The 17,688-nt window shown below is 46.9% G+C and overlaps 1 protein-coding gene across 2 annotated transcripts in view; it reads right to left on the bottom strand.

Moving 5' to 3' along the window:
- Positions 1 to 141: 141 nt before the first annotated feature.
- Positions 142 to 17,688, bottom strand: part of LOC110504382 (cytoplasmic FMR1-interacting protein 2) — a 68,391-nt gene continuing 50,844 nt past the window's right edge. Inside the window, exons 11-30 of one of the 2 annotated variants that reach the window (XM_036969883.1) lie at positions 17,368 to 17,605; positions 17,038 to 17,190; positions 16,768 to 16,907; positions 16,241 to 16,388; positions 15,927 to 16,080; positions 14,797 to 14,953; positions 14,138 to 14,234; positions 13,952 to 14,028; positions 13,735 to 13,843; positions 11,934 to 12,053; positions 11,421 to 11,620; positions 11,135 to 11,222; positions 10,856 to 10,999; positions 9,670 to 9,760; positions 8,709 to 8,839; positions 5,444 to 5,516; positions 5,249 to 5,343; positions 4,782 to 5,020; positions 3,650 to 3,797; positions 142 to 3,438 (exon numbers count right to left, since the gene is read on the bottom strand). In XM_036969883.1, coding sequence (XP_036825778.1) covers positions 3,271 to 3,438; positions 3,650 to 3,797; positions 4,782 to 5,020; positions 5,249 to 5,343; positions 5,444 to 5,516; positions 8,709 to 8,839; positions 9,670 to 9,760; positions 10,856 to 10,999; positions 11,135 to 11,222; positions 11,421 to 11,620; positions 11,934 to 12,053; positions 13,735 to 13,843; positions 13,952 to 14,028; positions 14,138 to 14,234; positions 14,797 to 14,953; positions 15,927 to 16,080; positions 16,241 to 16,388; positions 16,768 to 16,907; positions 17,038 to 17,190; positions 17,368 to 17,605 — 2,770 coding nt within the window. In that variant the 3' untranslated portion in view covers positions 142 to 3,270. Of the gene's footprint in view, positions 3,439 to 3,649; positions 3,798 to 4,781; positions 5,021 to 5,248; positions 5,344 to 5,443; positions 5,517 to 6,755; positions 6,876 to 8,708; positions 8,840 to 9,669; positions 9,761 to 10,855; positions 11,000 to 11,134; positions 11,223 to 11,420; positions 11,621 to 11,933; positions 12,054 to 13,734; positions 13,844 to 13,951; positions 14,029 to 14,137; positions 14,235 to 14,796; positions 14,954 to 15,926; positions 16,081 to 16,240; positions 16,389 to 16,767; positions 16,908 to 17,037; positions 17,191 to 17,367; positions 17,606 to 17,688 lie in introns of those variants that run through there. The other variant, XM_036969884.1, reaches the window with a different exon arrangement.

The raw sequence follows: 17,688 nt of genomic DNA on the forward strand, positions 1-17,688 counted from the left end.
AATCACAGCAGAGGAAACGAGACTTCCGCCAGCGCCCACTGACTTCTGATACATATCGAATACACTGTGGCTATCTTCAAATGCATACCGAATGTTCAAGTTACAATGTACACGGTCATACATGATTCTCAGTACATTTTCAGTTAACACATTTTTTATTTCATGGAAATACAATTTAATTTCCTTTTGCAGGACCATTCGTTGTACATCTTTATATTCTCTTTTACTCCTTTTTTGTATCTCAAAACATGATCACTTGTACAACAATATCATGAACAAAAGCCTGTCACAAACGTACCCTTTACAATATATCGCTCTTCTTGTCATGCTAACATGTTGGAAAATGATGCACTGATAACTTTTACTTATCAATAGATTCACCCATTCAATGAACATTAAGGTGTAGTTGTGTGGATAAAGATAATTTAAAAAAGGACAATTGGAACAATTACAGGAAACTAAACTTCATTTAGTTTTTTTATTCAAACTGAAAATATGGTCGCTCCTTCATGGGTGTAACGATTAACTTTCCTTCATAAGAATACAAAACAGGGTCAAAGGACTGATAACACTGCTAAAGAAAAAAAATCCAACAATATGGAATATATTTAGGAAATTGCCCTCTCTCGATCTCGAGAAAAAAAAAATCCAATAATATGGAATATTTAATATATTTAGGAAATCGCCCTCCATCTCTTGTGTGTAATTCGTACCTAAACAGTGAAAATGCAACTTATTGATTGCTTTAATTCTTCTTCTATAGAGGGAATGAACTGTACAGGAGTTGGATTGGTCGTGTGATACTCCCAACATCTTCCATTCACTCTCTGAACAAATCTAATACAGTAAATTCATCCTGGTCTCTTTTGTTATTTGACAACCAAGAATTATTTCTAACGTTTTTTTTACTCCGGAAAAACAAAACAAAAAAACACACACGTGCAGATGAAAATGTTGTCAATAATTTCAAAAATGGTAAACAATATCACTGTATTAAGCACACATACAGAATATAAAAATGTTCAATAAACTGACAAGACAGAGAGAAATCAAAAAGTAGGTGAGGATTAGGATTCTCGTCAGTAGAAGAGGAGAGTTATACCAAGGATGAAGAATGTAATTATCAATAATGAATTAACAACAATAACAGTTACAACACTCAACACTTCTCTTTTTAGTTCAACAGTGACATTTCCAACGGAGAATGGAACTGAATAAAAATTATACTCAGAGGCTAAAACCCCCCAAATAAGTGAAAAATAAATAAAGCAACTAAGAAAAGCAGTCACGTGTCCTTGTTATGCAGTCACGTGTCCTTGTTATGCAGTCACGTGTCCTTGGTATGCAGTCACGTGTCCTTGTTATGCAGTCACGTGTCCTTGGTATGCAGTCAAGTGTCCTTGTTATGCAGTCAAGTGTCCTTGTTATGCAGTCAAGTGTCCTTGTTATGCAGTCACGTGTCCTTGTTATGCAGTCACGTGTCCTTGTTATGCAGTCACGTGTCCTTGGTATGCAGTCAAGTGTCCTTGTTATGCAGTCAAGTGTCCTTGTTATGCAGTCACGTGTCCTTGTTATGCAGTCACGTGTCCTTGTTATGCAGTCAAGTGTCCTTGTTATGCAGTCACGTGTCCTTGTTATGCAGTCACGTGTCCTTGTTATGCAGTCAAGTGTCCTTGTTATGCAGTCACGTGTCCTTGTTATGCAGTCAAGTGTTCTTGTTATGCAGTCACGTGTCCTTGTTATGCAGTCAAGTGTCCTTGTTATGCAGTCACGTGTCCTTGTTATGCAGTCAAGTGTCCTTGGTATGCAGTCACGTGTCCTTGTTATGCAGTCAAGTGTCCTTGTTATGCAGTCAAGTGTCCTTGTTATGCAGTCAAGTGTCCTTGGTATGCAGTCACATGTCCTTGGTATGCAGTCACATGTCCTTGGTATGCAGTCACGTGTCCTTGGTATGCAGTCACGTGTCCTTGGTATGCAGTCACGTGTCCTTGGTATGCAGTCACGTGTCCTTGGTATGCAGTCACGTGTCCTTGTTATGCAGTCAAGTGTCCTTGTTATGCAGTCAAGTGTCCTTGTTATGCAGTCAAGTGTCCTTGTTATGCAGTCACGTGTCCTTGTTATGCAGTCACGTGTCCTTGGTATGCAGTCAAGTGTCCTTGTTATGCAGTCACGTGTCCTTGGTATGCAGTCAAGTGTCCTTGTTATGCTATTTGAAACCGTAGGGTTGTGTGAGGAGAGAAGAGGTGTGGCTAACTACTCCTATGACACTGGTTTACTAAGCATGGGTATGTCCAGGGAGATGTGGGGCTACATCCAAATGGCACCCTATTCCTTATAGGAGCTTGTCAAAAGTAGTGCACTATATAGGGAATAGGGTGCCGTTTGGGACACACACACACATGTTAGCCTCTGGGATGAATGAATGGACAGCTTGACTTGTGTGATGATCATATTATGGATGTTATGGGGTGAAATGCCACTGATGACTTTGGTGTAATTAAGTATCATCATAATACTTAGCACCCGTGTGGACTTCATGAAGCAATTCAATAAAATGGCGGTTGGGTTTGCTTTCGTACGTCAACTACGAAATAATAATCTCAGGTTATAGGTCATTTCAGAATCAGATTACTTGTATGCATTGAGGTTTTGGAGATTATTCCAGCATATCTATCATATTTTATGTAGGTTGATTGTTGATGCTCACTAAATGGTTTCTCAGAGGTATCTGATAGACTGTTCATTGTGACTAGAGGGGAAGCAGGGCAATACTGCAGATCTGTAACCACTCAGTATTGGCAGTTGTGTATTACTGAGCCCATCCATGTGACATATAGCTCTAGTGACAGGAGAACGGATGCTGAGTCTCGGTGTGAGAGTCACATGGGTTGGGAACAGAAAAACTAACATCTGAAAACACCCACACCTCTAAAACTAGACTGTGGTTATGGGCCTAAAATATTCAGACTTCAGAAAACTCAGTTCGAGATTTACACTTTTTAATGGGCGCCATGTTGACACGAAAAGTTCCAAGACAGTTGCATTCTAGAATGCAAATTGGAATGTCATTTGTATGGAATATTTGGTGCCAAAATGGTGTATAGTCAGACAGACCTCTGGAATCTTAAGGCTCTGAGAGTCTGAGTACAAGGCCAAAGAGAGGCAGACTGTGTGGTGATGATTTGGGTTGGTGTGTGTGTGTATGTGTAGTTTGTGGGACATGTGTGGCTTATGTGTGTAGCGTGTGTTTGTAGCATGTGTGAGTTCTTCTCAGCATGTTGTGGCCAGGGACTGGTGTATAGGTGGCTGGAAGCAGCGGACATGCTCCACGGTGGAACTATCGGTCTCCACAGCCTTCATGTACTTGTTGAGGATGGCAAAGATCTCATTGTTCAGGATCTGGTACTTCCTGATGCGGTCAGCCATCTTCTTCAGTGGCTGTAGATAGATAGAGAGATTGAAAGATGGGGTTTGAATCCAATGATAAACTTAAAACCACAGACCAGGATTGTAGTAGCCAAGGACTTGCCACCATAAAGATGGTGAGCTTCCTCTTCTCATATAGTTGATCCATTCTGTCATCTTACTTCTGTGTTAGCATGCTGGTTAAAACAAAGTAGATGTGTGCATGGCGTCAGTGGGTACCCACCACGTTCTTGATGATCTCATCCTTGCTGTCCTGCCTCTGCACCTTGAGCAGGTGGTAGCAGAAGTCAAACAGGTCGAAGCGGCGCTGCTGACCCAACAGCACGATGATGGAACAGCCTGCCCAGTTCAGCCCATCACCAAAACACTGCCTGCAGAGGATACATACAGGAACTTAATAAGTACTTTATATTTGTAGAAAACTCTTCACAAATCAAGCTCAGTTGATTGGATGGTGATTGCTTTATCTACTAATGTGCATGTGCACTAAACAGCCCTGAGAGGACTACAGTAACACACTCCTTACTGTGTGAGTACGCTGCCATGCCCCCTACAGTAACTCACTCCCTACTGTGTGAGTACGCTGCCATGCCCCCTACAGTAACTCACTCCTTACTGTGTGTGTGAGTACGCTGCCATGCCCTCTACAGTAAGTCACTCCTTACTGTGTGAGTACGCTGCCATGCCCCCTACAGTAACTCACTCCCTACTGTGTGAGTACGCTGCCATGCCCCCTACAGTAAGTCACTCCTTACTGTGTGAATACGCTGCCATGCACCCTACAGTAAGTCACTCCTTACTGTGTGAGTACGCTGCCATGCCCTCTACAGTAAGTCACTCCTTACTGTGTGTGTGAGTATGCTGCCATGCCTTCTACAGTAACTCACTCACTACTGTGTGAGTACGCTGCCATGCCCCCTACAGTAAGTCACTCCTTACTGTGTGTGTGAATACGCTGCCATGCCCTCTACAGTAAGTCAGTCCTTACTGTGTGAGTACGCTGCCATGCCCCCTACAGTAAGTCACTCCTTACTGTGTGAGTACGCTGCCATGCCCCCTACAGTAGGTCACTCCTTACTGTGAGTATGCTGCCATGCCTCCTACAGTAACTCACTCCTTACTGTGTGAGTACGCTGCCATGCCCCCTACAGTAACTCACTCCTTACTGTGTGTGTGAGTACGCTGCCATGCCCTCTACAGTAACTCACTCCTTACTGTGTGTGTGAGTATGCTGCCATGCCCTCTACAGTAACTCACTCTTTACTGTGTGTGTGAGTACGCTGCCATGCCCTCTACAGTAACTCACTCCTTACTGTGTGTGTGAGTACGCTGCCATGCCCTCTACAGTAACTCACTCTGCGGTGAACTCGTGAGTGCCGACGGGTATGCAGTAAACAAACTGCATGGCGCTCCAGAGGCGGTGGAACTCCATACACTCGTCCACATGCATCACGCCATTGGTGGGAGGCGGGCCTCGCCACACGGCGTCCTGCAGGAAACTACGGATCCTTGTAAGGATCACCTCGAACATGGACAGGCCACAGCAAAGACGCTCCTTGGTCAACAGATCCCCCTCACGGGCTATAGCTATTTGCTGAAAAAGAGGAGGAAAGGAAACATGAGGAGAGGAAGGAAGGAGAACAGGGAGTAAGGTGGAGCAGATAAAATAGGGAAAGTTGAATTGTTTTGGAACTTTGGTGCCAATATGGCTGCCCTTACAAATTTCTACATTTCAAACCAAGATTGTGGAAACTGTCTGTGGGTCAGGACAGAGAGCCAGGTGATGAGGTGTGGATGGTGATGACAAGCAGGTAGAGCTCACCTGAGGGGTCCCCAGCCTCTCGATGAGGGGCACCAGATGGAGTGGAGCATACTTAGCCTCCAGCCTCTTCATCCTGACTTCCAGACGCTCCCCCTCTGCAACACACACATCAGTCAGATATGCATAATATTGACCTCCTTATCCCACCCATCCACCCTCAATCAGGATCCACACGCCTGGACCTGTATCACATACCTTTGATGTAGACCCTGGGGAGGATGTTCTGGAAGGGAGCTGCATGAAGCAAGTCACACACCTCCTCCTGGGACTGTGGTTAACACACACACACACACAGAGGGAGGGAGAGGTGATATTGAACACCAGGCAACATCTCTCCTGTATACTACATGGGGTATTTAGTGGTGATGGGAGGGAGGTGTTATACTCATTAGTAATGATTGGAGTCAGAGGTACATAAGCTGTGAGAATGTGTGTATAAGTGAGTGAGTAGTACAGTTATGAGGAGATAACCCTAGGCAGGTGTATGACTCATGCACTAAGTACAGGAGGCTGCGCCACTAAGTACAGGAGGCTGCGCCACTAAGTACAGGAGGCTGCGCCACTAAGTACAGGAGGCTGCGCCACTAAGTACAGGAGGCTGCGCCACTAAGTACAGGAGTCTGTGCCACTAAGTTCAGGAGGCTGTGCCACTAAGTACAGGAGGCTGCACCACTAAGTACAGGAGACTGTGCCACTAAGTACAGGAGGCTGAGCTCCACTAAAACGCTATGGAAGACAGAATGATCTGCATGCTGTGATCAGCCAGTACAAACACACACTATATACACTATATATACACACACACAAGGCAGTCAGAGAATGAGACAGACCAGAGGGGATGAGGATGTAAAGAGTGACAGGCATTGAGAGAGAAGCCAGTGTGGACAGAGAGTATAGAGGCAGAAGTTGAGCCCATACTTAACAGAAAGCCACCCAGAAACACACATGGGAGCCAAGGACATGAAGAGATACATTAAGATAGTCGCTTTTTATTATCCATTTATTTCCAATTATAGAGTAATGATTATATTCTTGGATGTTCTTTACTTTCTTAAAACATTTTTTAATCTCAATCCTTGGCTTTCATGGCCCTCCGGAGGTTAAACTTTGGGTGTCAGAGTAAGATGTTGAATAGAAAAACAGAGAAACACAGCAGCCCAAACCAACAGAGAGAGAGAGAGAGAGAGAGAGAGAGAGACACAGAGACACAGAGAGAGAGACAGAGCGAGAGAGAGAGAGAGAGAGAGAGAGAGAGAGAGAGAGAGAGAGAGAGATGGAGAGAGAGAGAGAGAGAGAGAGAGATGGAGAGAGAGAGAGAGAGAGAGATGGAGAGAGAGAGAGAGAGAGAGAGAGATGGAGAGAGAGAGAGATGGAGAGAGAGAGAGATGGAGAGAGAGAGAGATGGAGAGAGAGAGAGATGGAGAGAGAGAGAGAGAGAGAGAGAGAGAGAGAGAGATGGAGATGGAGAGAGAGAGAGAGAGAGAGAGAGAGAGAGAGAGAGAGAGATGGAGATGGAGAGAGAGAGAGAGATCAGTCAGGGTGTGTGGCAGCCCAAACCAACAGAGAGAGAGAGAGATCAGTCAGGGTGTGTGTTTGTTACCAAAGACAAGAGCTAGATTCTTACCACCTGTAGTAGTTGCCAGCGTGAAATAAAGAATAGAGTTGCAATTCAGATACAGTCAATATCAACATTTCTGGAGGGTGAAACTTTATTGAGACTGCGATAGAAACAGATATATTCAAACAGACAGAAAAGCAAAGGAGAAATCGCCTGACAAGTAACAGTCCATATTTCTGAGCATGCAAAGGTGACCCTTAGCGAGAGAAAGAATTAGAAGAGAAAGTGGGAACGGGAGGAATAGAAGAGAGGAAAAGAGAGGGGAGAGGAGAGAGGAGATGGAGAGTAGAATAGGGGGAGAGGAGAGAGAGAGGGGAGAGGAGAGAGGAGATGGAGAGTAGAATAGGGGGAGAGGAGAGAGAGAGGGGAGAGGTGATGAGAGTAGGATAGGGGGAGAGGAGAGAGAGAGGGGAGAGGTTATGAGAGTAGGATAGGAGGAGAGGAGAGAGAGAGGGGAGAGGTGATGAGAGTAGGATAGGGGGAGAGGAGAGAGAGGGGGAGAGAGGGGAGAGGAGAGAGGAGATGGAGAGTAGAATAGGGGGAGAGGAGAGAGAGAGGGGAGAGGAGATGGAGAGTAGAATAGGGGGAGAGGAGAGAGAGAGGGGAGAGGTGATGAGAGTAGGATAGGGGGAGAGGAGAGAGAGAGGGGAGAGGTGATGAGAGTAGGATAGGGGGAGAGGAGAGAGAGAGGGGAGAGGAGATGGAGAGTAGAATAGGGGGAGAGGAGAGAGAGAGGGGAGAGGTGATGAGAGTAGGATAGGGGGAGAGGAGAGAGAGAGGGGAGAGGAGATGGAGAGTAGAATAGGGGGAGAGGAGAGAGAGAGGGGAGAGGAGATGGAGAGTAGAATAGGGGGAGAGGAGAGAGAGAGGGGAGAGGTGATGAGAGTAGGATAGGGGGAGAGGAGAGAGAGAGGGGAGAGGTGATGAGAGTAGGATAGGGGGAGAGGAGAGAGAGAGGGGAGAGGTGATGAGAGTAGGATAGGGGGAGAGGAGAGAGAGAGGGGAGAGGAGATGGAGAGTAGAATAGGGGGAGAGGAGAGAGAGAGGGGAGAGGTGATGAGAGTAGGATAGGGGGAGAGGAGAGAGAGAGGGGAGAGGAGATGGAGAGTAGAATAGGGGGAGAGGAGAGAGAGAGGGGAGAGGTGATGAGAGTAGGATAGGGGGAGAGGAGAGAGAGAGGGGAGAGGTGATGAGAGTAGGATAGGAGGAGAGGAGAGAGAGAGGGGAGAGGAGATGGAGAGTAGAATAGGGGGAGAGGAGAGAGAGAGGGGAGAGGTGATGAGAGTAGGATAGGGGGAGAGGAGAGAGAGAGGGGAGAGGAGATGGAGAGTAGAATAGGGGGAGAGGAGAGAGAGAGGGGAGAGGTGATGAGAGTAGGATAGGGGGAGAGGAGAGAGAGAGGGGAGAGGTGATGAGAGTAGGATAGGAGGAGAGGAGAGAGAGGGGAGAGGTGATGAGAGTAGGATAGGGGGAGAGGAGCGAGAGAGGGGAGAGGTGATGAGAGTAGGATAGGGGGAGAGGAGAGAGAGGGGGGAGAGAGGGGAGAGGAGAGAGGTGAGGAGAGTAGGATAGGGGGAGAGGAGAGAGGTGATGAGAGTAGGATAGGGAGAGAGGAGAGAGAGGAGAGGAGAGAGGTGATGAGAGTAGGATAGGGGGAGAGGAGAGAGGTGATGAGAGTAGGATAGGGGGAGAGGAGAGAGAGGGATAGGAGAGAAAGGGGAGAGGAAAGGAGAAAGAGAAAGAAGGGATACAGGTGAAGCAGGAGAGGATGGGGAAGGAGGGGAGGACAGAACAGAGGAGAGGAAGGGATAGAGGTGAATAAGGAGAAGAAGAGGGACTCACCAGAGCTTGTTCGATGAGCAGACAGAAGAGGATGGCGTTCCCCACCTCTCTGAGACTCTGGAAGACGTCCGTCTTCAGCTCTGCGTACTCTATAATGTCCTTCAGCTGGTGGTGGAAGAACTCCAGGATACCTGGCAGGGAAGGACAATCAATCAATGTATTTTAGAAAGCCCTTTTTACATCAGCACTGTTACAGAAACCCAGCCTAACACCCCAAAAAGCAAGCAATGTAGATGTAGAAGCACGGTGGCTATGAAAAACTCCCTAGAAAGGCAGGAACCTAGGAAGAAACCTAGAGAGGAACCAGGCTCTGAGGGGTGGCCAGTTCTTTTCTGGCTGTGTCCGGAGGAGATTTAAGAGGACATGGCTATTATGGCCAGAACACAGTTAAAAGTTACATCTACAAAGTTAAAATAGTTCAATGTTAAAATAACAGATCCAGATCCGATCCCATGGAGTTAAATACTAAGAAACGGACTGTCCTTGACTGACAAACACACAGCAGTCTGATGATGGGATCTCTGACCATCCAGGTATGGTAGGATTATCAACTATGTCATGGTGGTTATGACGATGTCTGTTCCGTCACTAAACTCTCTGTCTGTCTGTATGTCTGTCTTGTGCAGCAGCTGAACCAGGAGCTATAGCTCTAGGAGGATCAGGAAGTGCTGACAGAGATCAGGCATACAAGAAGTACAGCCTGTTATGGTACAGAACACCACTAATCTACAGAGCCTATAATCCCTGCTCATAGAGAAACATGCTAATCAAGCATATCTCATCTGATCTGTCAGAGGACTATAATATGATGGGACAACAAGAGGAAGTGTTATTGTCTGGGACTGACCGGGTTTCAAACCTGGGTTGTCTGTACGAGTCATGCCTGTGTTAGCCTTCTGAGCTAAAGCCTAGACATTTGCTGTGGGTTCACTGAACTACCTCTCCTCTACAATGAACCGACCTGGGGATCCGTACTCGTGGCGCGGCAGGCGACAGATCTTAGGCATCACCTCGATCAGAGTCTTCACATACTGCAGGATAGTGCCCTGCAACTAAGTAGGGAAGAGAAGAGGGGGAGGAAGTATCAGAGGGATAAGGGCAAGAAGTATCAGAGGGATAGGGGCAAGAAGTATCAGAGGGAGAGGAAGTATCAGAGGGAGAGGGGGAGGAAGTATCAGAGGGAGAGGAAGTATCAGAGGGAGAGGGGGAGGACGTGTGAGAGGGACAGGAAGTATCAGAGGGAGAGGGGGAGGAAGTATCAGAGGGAGAGGAAGTATCAGAGGGAGAGGAAGTATCAGAGGGAGACGGGGAGGAAGTATCAGAGGGAGAGGAAGTATCAGAGGGAGAGGAAGTATCAGAGGGAGAGGGGGAGGAAGTATCAGAGGGAGAGGGGGAGGAAGTATCAGAGGGAGAGGAAGTATCAGAGGGAGAGGAAGTATCAGAGGGAGAGGAAGTATCAGAGGGAGAGGGAGAGGAAGTATCAGAGGGAGACGGGGAGGAAGTATCAGAGGGAGAGGAAGTATCAGAGGGAGAGGAAGTATCAGAGGGAGAGGGGGAGGAAGTATCAGAGGGAGAGGGGGAGGAAGTATCAGAGGGAGAGGAAGTATCAGAGGGAGAGGAAGTATCAGAGGGAGAGGAAGTATCAGAGGGAGAGGGAGAGGAAGTATCAGAGGGAGAGGGAGAGGAAGTATCAGAGGGAGACGGGGAGGAAGTATCAGAGGGAGAGGAAGTATCAGAGGGAGAGGAAGTATCAGAGGGAGAGGGGGAGGAAGTATCAGAGGGAGAGGAAGTATCAGAGGGAGAGGAAGTATCAGAGGGAGAGGAAGTATCAGAGAGGGAGGAAGTATCAGAGGGAGAGGAAGTATCAGAGGGAGAGGAAGTATCAGAGGGAGAGGAAGTATCAGAGGGAGAGGAAGTATCAGAGGGAGAGGAAGTATCAGAGGGAGAGGAAGTATCAGAGGGGGAGGAAGTATCAGAGGGAGAGTGGGAGGAAGTATCAGAGGGAGAGGAAGTATCAGAGGGAGAGTGGGAGGAAGTATCAGAGGGAGAGGATAAAAAGAGAGGAGATTAGTTGGATCGACTTTTTTTAACAGAGGCTGCTATGTAGGAGTACATTCAGACAATGAGAGACAAATAGCCCATAATACCAGGCTCTTGACTATCTTGAGCAATTCCTCCATCACCACGGCGATGCCCTGGTAACCAAGGAGACGACAGATGGTCTTGAAGTGGGGCGGGCCTACGAAGTTCCTGTAGGAGCTATAGATGTGTGAGTAGGCAATGTTCAGAGGCTGGGAGAGGGAGAGAGGGAGAGGGGGAGGAAATATTACATCAGAAACATGCTCTCAAAAGTGCTCTAAAAATAGTTACACATCATTCTCATTTCTATAGTTGAATGAAAATAGCAGACAGTACACAGTACATACCTTAGACCCATACAGGTAGTATGGCTGCACGTTGGCAGGCTTGTCTCGCTGAGGCTCCTGGGTAAAGGGGATGGCAGTCCGAACGAAGCTGAGGACACAGGGAATGAGATAGAGTTCAGGGGTCATGAGCAGGAGTCCACTTAGGTAATGACTAATTAGAATATAGATAGCCAACTGCTGAACCTGGGCGATGTTTAGATAGACCGGCAATCAGCTGCCCAAGAACCGTAAGCTTGTGAACATGTCCAAGACTACCCAAAAACACCCCCTTCCCCCTACCACTGACCGGTTGGTGGAGCCGTTGTAGCAGTAGTTGGGGAGGAAGTCAAAGTTGAGTTCCCAGAAGACATGGAGCGTGATGCGTCCGTAGGGGGCAGACACATTGTGGTTGGCCTCACGGAACATGGCGTCGAAGCTGTCCAGGGTCATGTGCTTCGAGAGCAGACGATGAGTCAGTCTGTTGATGTCCATCAACCACTCCAACTCCTGATGGGTGGATTAGACAGACAGACAGACAGACAGACAGACAGACAGACAGACAGACAGACAGACAGACAGAGATAATGATAATGAAAAGATAGAACAAAAGCAGGTAATATTGTGGCCAGTGGAGCATAGGGCCAAGAGGACAGGACAGGACCAATGAGAGTGAGCCTGGTGTGTGAAATGTGACTGACAGTATGCTATCTGAGAGTGTACATTTGACGCAGGGCTAGGAGTGTGAAGTAGTGTTGGTTGTATGGTGTGTGGGAAGGTTGAGACCACGGTATACAGTATGCTCCTGCCCTGGTGTTCTCACCACAATGGAGGTGAGGTCTTCACTCTCAAAGCGACTGATGGCCTGGTCCAGAGACTTGTACATGGCTGCTGAGATCCTCTGGGTGACCAGACGGTTCAGATCGATGGAGCGACCTAGGAGCTGGAGAGAGAGAGAGAGAGAGAGAGAGAGAGAGAGAGAGAGAGAGAGAGAGAGAGAGAGAGAGAGAGAGAGAGAGAGAGAGAGAGAGAGAGATGGAGAGAGAGAGAGAGGGATGGAGAGAGAGAGAGAGAGAGAGAGAGAGATGGAGAGAGAGAGAGAGATAGAGAGAGAGAGAGAGAGAGAGAGAGAGAGAGAGGGAGGGAGAAAGAGAGAGAGAGTACCCAAACCTTCCTTAACAAAGCCATCACCTACAGTCCCCTAAGCAAGCTGGTACTGGGGCTGTTCATAAACACAAACAGACCCCACAGAGCCTCAGAACAGCAACACTATTAGACCCAACCAAATCATGAGAAAACAAAAAGATAATTACTTGACACGTTGGAAAGAATTAACAAACAAATTAACAAAAAAACAGAGCAAACTAGAATGGTATTTGGCCCTAAACAGAGAGTACACAGTGGCAGAATACCTGACCACTGTGACTGACCCAAAAATTAAGGAAAGCTTTGACTGTACAGACTCAGTGAGCATAGCCGTGCTTTTGAGAAAGACCGCCGTAGGCAGACATGGCTCTCAAGAGAAGACAGGCTATGTGCTCACTGCCCACAAAATGAGGTGGAAACTGAGCTGCACTTCCTAACCTCCTGCCAAATGTATGACCATATTAGAGACACAGATTTCCCTCAGTTTAAACAGACCCACAAAGATTTTGAAAACAAACCCGATTTTGATAAACTCCCATATCTACTGGGTGAAATACCACAGTGTGCCATCACAACAGCAAGATTTGTGACCTGTTGCCCCAAGAAAAGGGCAACCAGTGAAGAACAAACACCAGTGTAAATAGAGTACATCTTTCAGTCTAATACTGTGAAGAACAAACACCAGTGTAAATAGAGTACATCTTTCAGTCTAACACTGCCCTTTACTTCCTTGTCTAGCTCTTCGTTAGACACATGCTTTGTGTAAGTACTAAATTGTCCTCTCCAAGTTTACTTCCTTGTCTAGCTCTTCGTTAGACACATGCTTTGTGTAAGTACTAAATTGTCCTCTCCAAGTTTACTTCCTTGTCTAGCTCTTCGTTAGACACATGCTTTGTGTAAGTACTAAATTGTCCTCTCCAAGTTTACTTCCTTGTCTAGCTCTTCGTTAGACACATGCTTTGTGTAAGTACTAAATTGTCCTCTCCAAGTTTACTTCCTTGTCTAGCTCTTCGTTAGACACATGCTTTGTGTAAGTACTAAATTGTCCTCTCCAAGTTTACTTCCTTGTCTAGCTCTTCGTTAGACACATGCTTTGTGTAAGTACTAAATTGTCCTCTCCAAGTTCAGCTGGAATTTAGCCCGAAAGGATTTGTAAAACGTGATGCGGTGCAGAGAATATCAGATCTCATCAATGATTGGAGAAGTGTTTAACACCCCCCACCACGTCCTTATCATATAATATCTTGTCATAAGGGCAACGTGACAGCAAGAGAGACATGCTGGAATGTCAATTCTCATCAAATCAATAGGAAGTCTGACTGAAATACGGGACAAATCAACCTTTTATTGTAAATTTGTGGTGTTTTAATTTGTTAATAAAATGTGGGATATGATTTCTTAGACGCGGGACAAAAAGCGAGACTGTCCCAGATAATCACGGACATGTGGTCACCCAGGGTGGTGTACGACAGACCTACCTGTACGTGTCTCTGTTTGAGCAGGGTCTCATAACGGTTGGAGGGGGGGTAGGGGATGATCACACCATAGTTTTTACACTCTGCCCTGAAACGCTTGTCCAGGAGGACACTGTGGAGCAAAACACACAACAACATCCTTCACTGCTTGATTTAACCACCTCAACAACATGATTCAGTCTTGTATCTGTTTACTGTGGTGTCTCCAGCCGTCTCTTACCTTCCAGACATGGCTTTGTAGTAGGCAAATATCTGATCAGCCAGCTTGTAGACAAACTGATCGAAGCACAGGTTCACCTGTAGGAAAAACAGAATCCCTAACTCACTACTCTTGTGGGGATCGGTGATAAATTACTTGTCATTTTATGATTTCTGAGGCGGCCATCTTTGTTTCGTGCTAGTTTACCTCAGCCTCTATCTCATCGTAGAGGAACTGTTTCTTGAACTTGGTCAGAGCGTAGTAGCCACTGTCATTGTAGAGGTCCAGAGGGTACAACACATACCTGGGAGAAACAACAGGCAGGATGGCATCAGCAGGCACAAACCCACACAGACTCAGCATGGACACAATGACAACAGAGAGACAATATCTGTCCCTCACCCTCCATCTCCCTATACTCTTGTCTGTTCCTCTCCCTCACCTGCACACACACACACACACACACACACTCAACATGGACACAATGACAACAGAGAGACAATATCTGTCCCTCACCCTCCATCTCCCTCTACTCTTGTCTGTTCCTCTCCCTCACCTGCACACACGCACACACACACACAAAGACTCAACATGGACACAATGACAACAGAGAGACAATATCTGTCCCTCACCCTCCATCTCCCTCTACTCTTGTCTGTTCCTCTCCCTCACCTGCACACACACACACACAAACTCAACATGGACACAATGACAACAGAGAGACAATATCTGTCCCCCACCCTCAATCTCCCTCTACTCGTCTGTTCCTCTCCCTCACCTGCACACACATACACACACACACACACACACACACACACACACACACACACACACACACACACACAGTGGTCTAAACAGTGTCTTACTCCATCATGGATGGCTCCTTGGTCTCCAGTATGTGGTCTGTGAGGATCCAGGGCATGGACATCTCGATGGGGAACTGGATCCTGCGACCCATGGTCAGCTCCAGGAAGAACTCTCTGAACCACAGCTGAGACAGGTCACAGCAGTGCTGCAGCGCCTCTGGAGGACAGGAAGGGAATAACATGATATTATTATATTATTACTAGAGGAAGAACTCTCTGAACCACAGCTGAGACAGGTCACAGCAGTGCTACAGCGCTACCACAGGATAGGAGGGGAAATGACAACATATTATTATAGTGCTCCACAGTGGAGGTGTCATAATACCCATAAAACCTAGCGGTCTAACAAGGAAATGGTTCCAATCGTTTTTCCACCATTCATTTTGCCCATAGGGAATTTTAGAAACACTTAAAGAAAGGTCTGTGTTTCGTGTAGACTTACCCTGGCGTGAAGTCTTGATAACCATGGAACTCTCTTGATCAAGGTGACTTTTATCAATATACTCAGCTCTATTTACTCTCACATTCAAAAGTGCTATTTAGCATCAAAGTAGACACCATGCAAAACTACAAATCCCTGCAAATCCCTGAACCACAGCTTAGACAGGTCACTGCAGTGCTGCAGCACCTCTACAGGACGGGAGGGGAATAACATGACACTAATACAGGACAGGAGGGGAATAACATGACACTAATACAGGACAGGAGGGGAATAACATGACACTAATACAGGACAGGAGGGGAATAACATGACACCAATACAGGACAGCGGGGGAATAACATGACACTAATACAGGACAGGAGGGGAATAACATGACACCAATACAGGACAGGAGGTGAATAACATGACACTAATACAGGACATGAGGGGAATAACATGACACCAATACAGGACAGGAGGTGAATAACATGACACCAATACAGGACAGGAGGTGAATAACATGACACCAATACAGGACAGCGGGGGAATAACATGATATTATAACAGGAGATAAATAACATGATATTATAACAGGAGAAAAACAACATGATATTATGGAGGTGATCAATTGAATGGTTGGTGTGTGTGTGTGTGTGTGTGTGTGTGTGTGTGTGTGTGTGTGTGTGTGTGTGTATGTGTGTATACATACCGCTGAAGTTGAGCAGGTGTGTGAAGAAGAAGGAGTGTTTGTGGAAGTCTTCTATAGCCAGTACTATGGGTCCATCCAGACTGCTGCGTAGAGTCTTCTTAGAACCACTCTTATCAGCTATCAACGACTCCAGCATGGTACGAACCATGTACAGCTTGAGAGGGAGAGAGAGAGAAAAGTCTAAATAGTCCATTCCCTTACAAAGTCCCTGTACTTGATCCTGTCCCTACAGCATGCCTCCATCCCTGAGTCACATCAGTCTCTTCCTAATTCCCCTAAACCTCTGTTACCCTTCCCTCTCTACCCTGGTGTACCTGTGTGCTCGAGGGTCCCACAGCTCTGCGGGGCACCTTGATGTCGAACCCTCCCTTGGGGTCCTTCTCCCCCCTGAGACAAGGGTCATTGGGAGGCTCCCGAGCCCCCTCCCAGTCACATATGGTCTTACGGATCGCCTGCAGGACACTAGAGAGAGAGAAGGTTATCAGAGAATCAGCATTATAGAGAATGACTATCGGTATGTCCCAAATTGCACCCTATTCCCTATATAGTGCACTACTTTTGACCAGGGCCCATAGCACTACTTTTGACCAGGGCCATAGGTATAGGGGGCCATTTAGGAAGCAGCCTAGCTAACGATGGAAGGTCCATGGTTCTACTGTATCTAGCAAACAGTGAAAATTGTGCCGTACGCATACTTGAGCCTTTGAGGGGACTTGAGCCTTTTTTTCCAAGGTGTTTTTCATCAAGACCAGATAACAAGATGCTACAGTACCTCTTAAGAGGTTCTCTTGCCTGAAATATGTTAACAGTTGAACAAGAATGAGTGCAGCCAGTATGGTACCTGATGAGAACGTTCTTCTTCTTGCGTACGGCCTGACGTAGAGGCTCCCTGAGGGTCATCTGGGCAAAGTCCTGCAGGGCTGCATAGATGGTGTTCCTTATGGCCTGGTTGAATACGCTCTCCATACGACCCATCAACACCTACAACGCAGATACCCTCATCAACACCAAAGTAGACCCACGGTGGTGAAACGATGCTATGTTACTATTCTGTAAGCGTCCCAACGATGTCATGACCTAGCTGTCTGTAGGTACAGTGTGTGTTTCTGACCTGCAGTCCCTTGATCATGGCGATGACCTCGACCAGGGCAAACTTCTCCTCTGAGGTGTAGTTGTAACGTGTAGCTCTCTCATACTCCTCCGCTGTGCCAGGACAGTCCTTGTTACAGAACTTATCTGTTGGGTGGACCAGCTTCCACGAGTACTGAGAGAGAGAATATGGTGTCAGAGTAAACTGAAAATCACAGGACCTGGTAGAAATATAATGACTTAATTCATTAAAATAAATAAATAAAAATATATGGGACCAAGCACGTACTACACACGTCCCCTTCTCAACATAAACCACGCACACACACACACACCCCGTTCCCCTACTCACCACTTCCATGACGTGTGTGCTCCACTTGGACAGCAGCTGTAACCCTCTGAGTGCCAGGTCAAACAGTTCCCTGTACTCCTCGTCTGACTTGTGACTGTCCAGGCCTGACCCGGTCACTACCTCACTGTTACTGTAGCGAGCCAGCTCCGAGATGAACCGGATGTGGTCATCACGAATCTGAACCATCTGCTCACACAGGTTGTACTGGGGAGAGATGGAGCTCTGGGTACACGTCCACCTGTAGGAGAGAGGTCAGAGGTCAGGGTTCACACAGGTTGTACTGGGGAGAGATGGAGCTCTGGGTACACGTCCACCTGTAGG

This window comes from Oncorhynchus mykiss, chromosome 31, assembly GCF_013265735.2.
Source record: "Oncorhynchus mykiss isolate Arlee chromosome 31, USDA_OmykA_1.1, whole genome shotgun sequence".
NCBI lineage: Eukaryota > Metazoa > Chordata > Actinopteri > Salmoniformes > Salmonidae > Oncorhynchus > Oncorhynchus mykiss.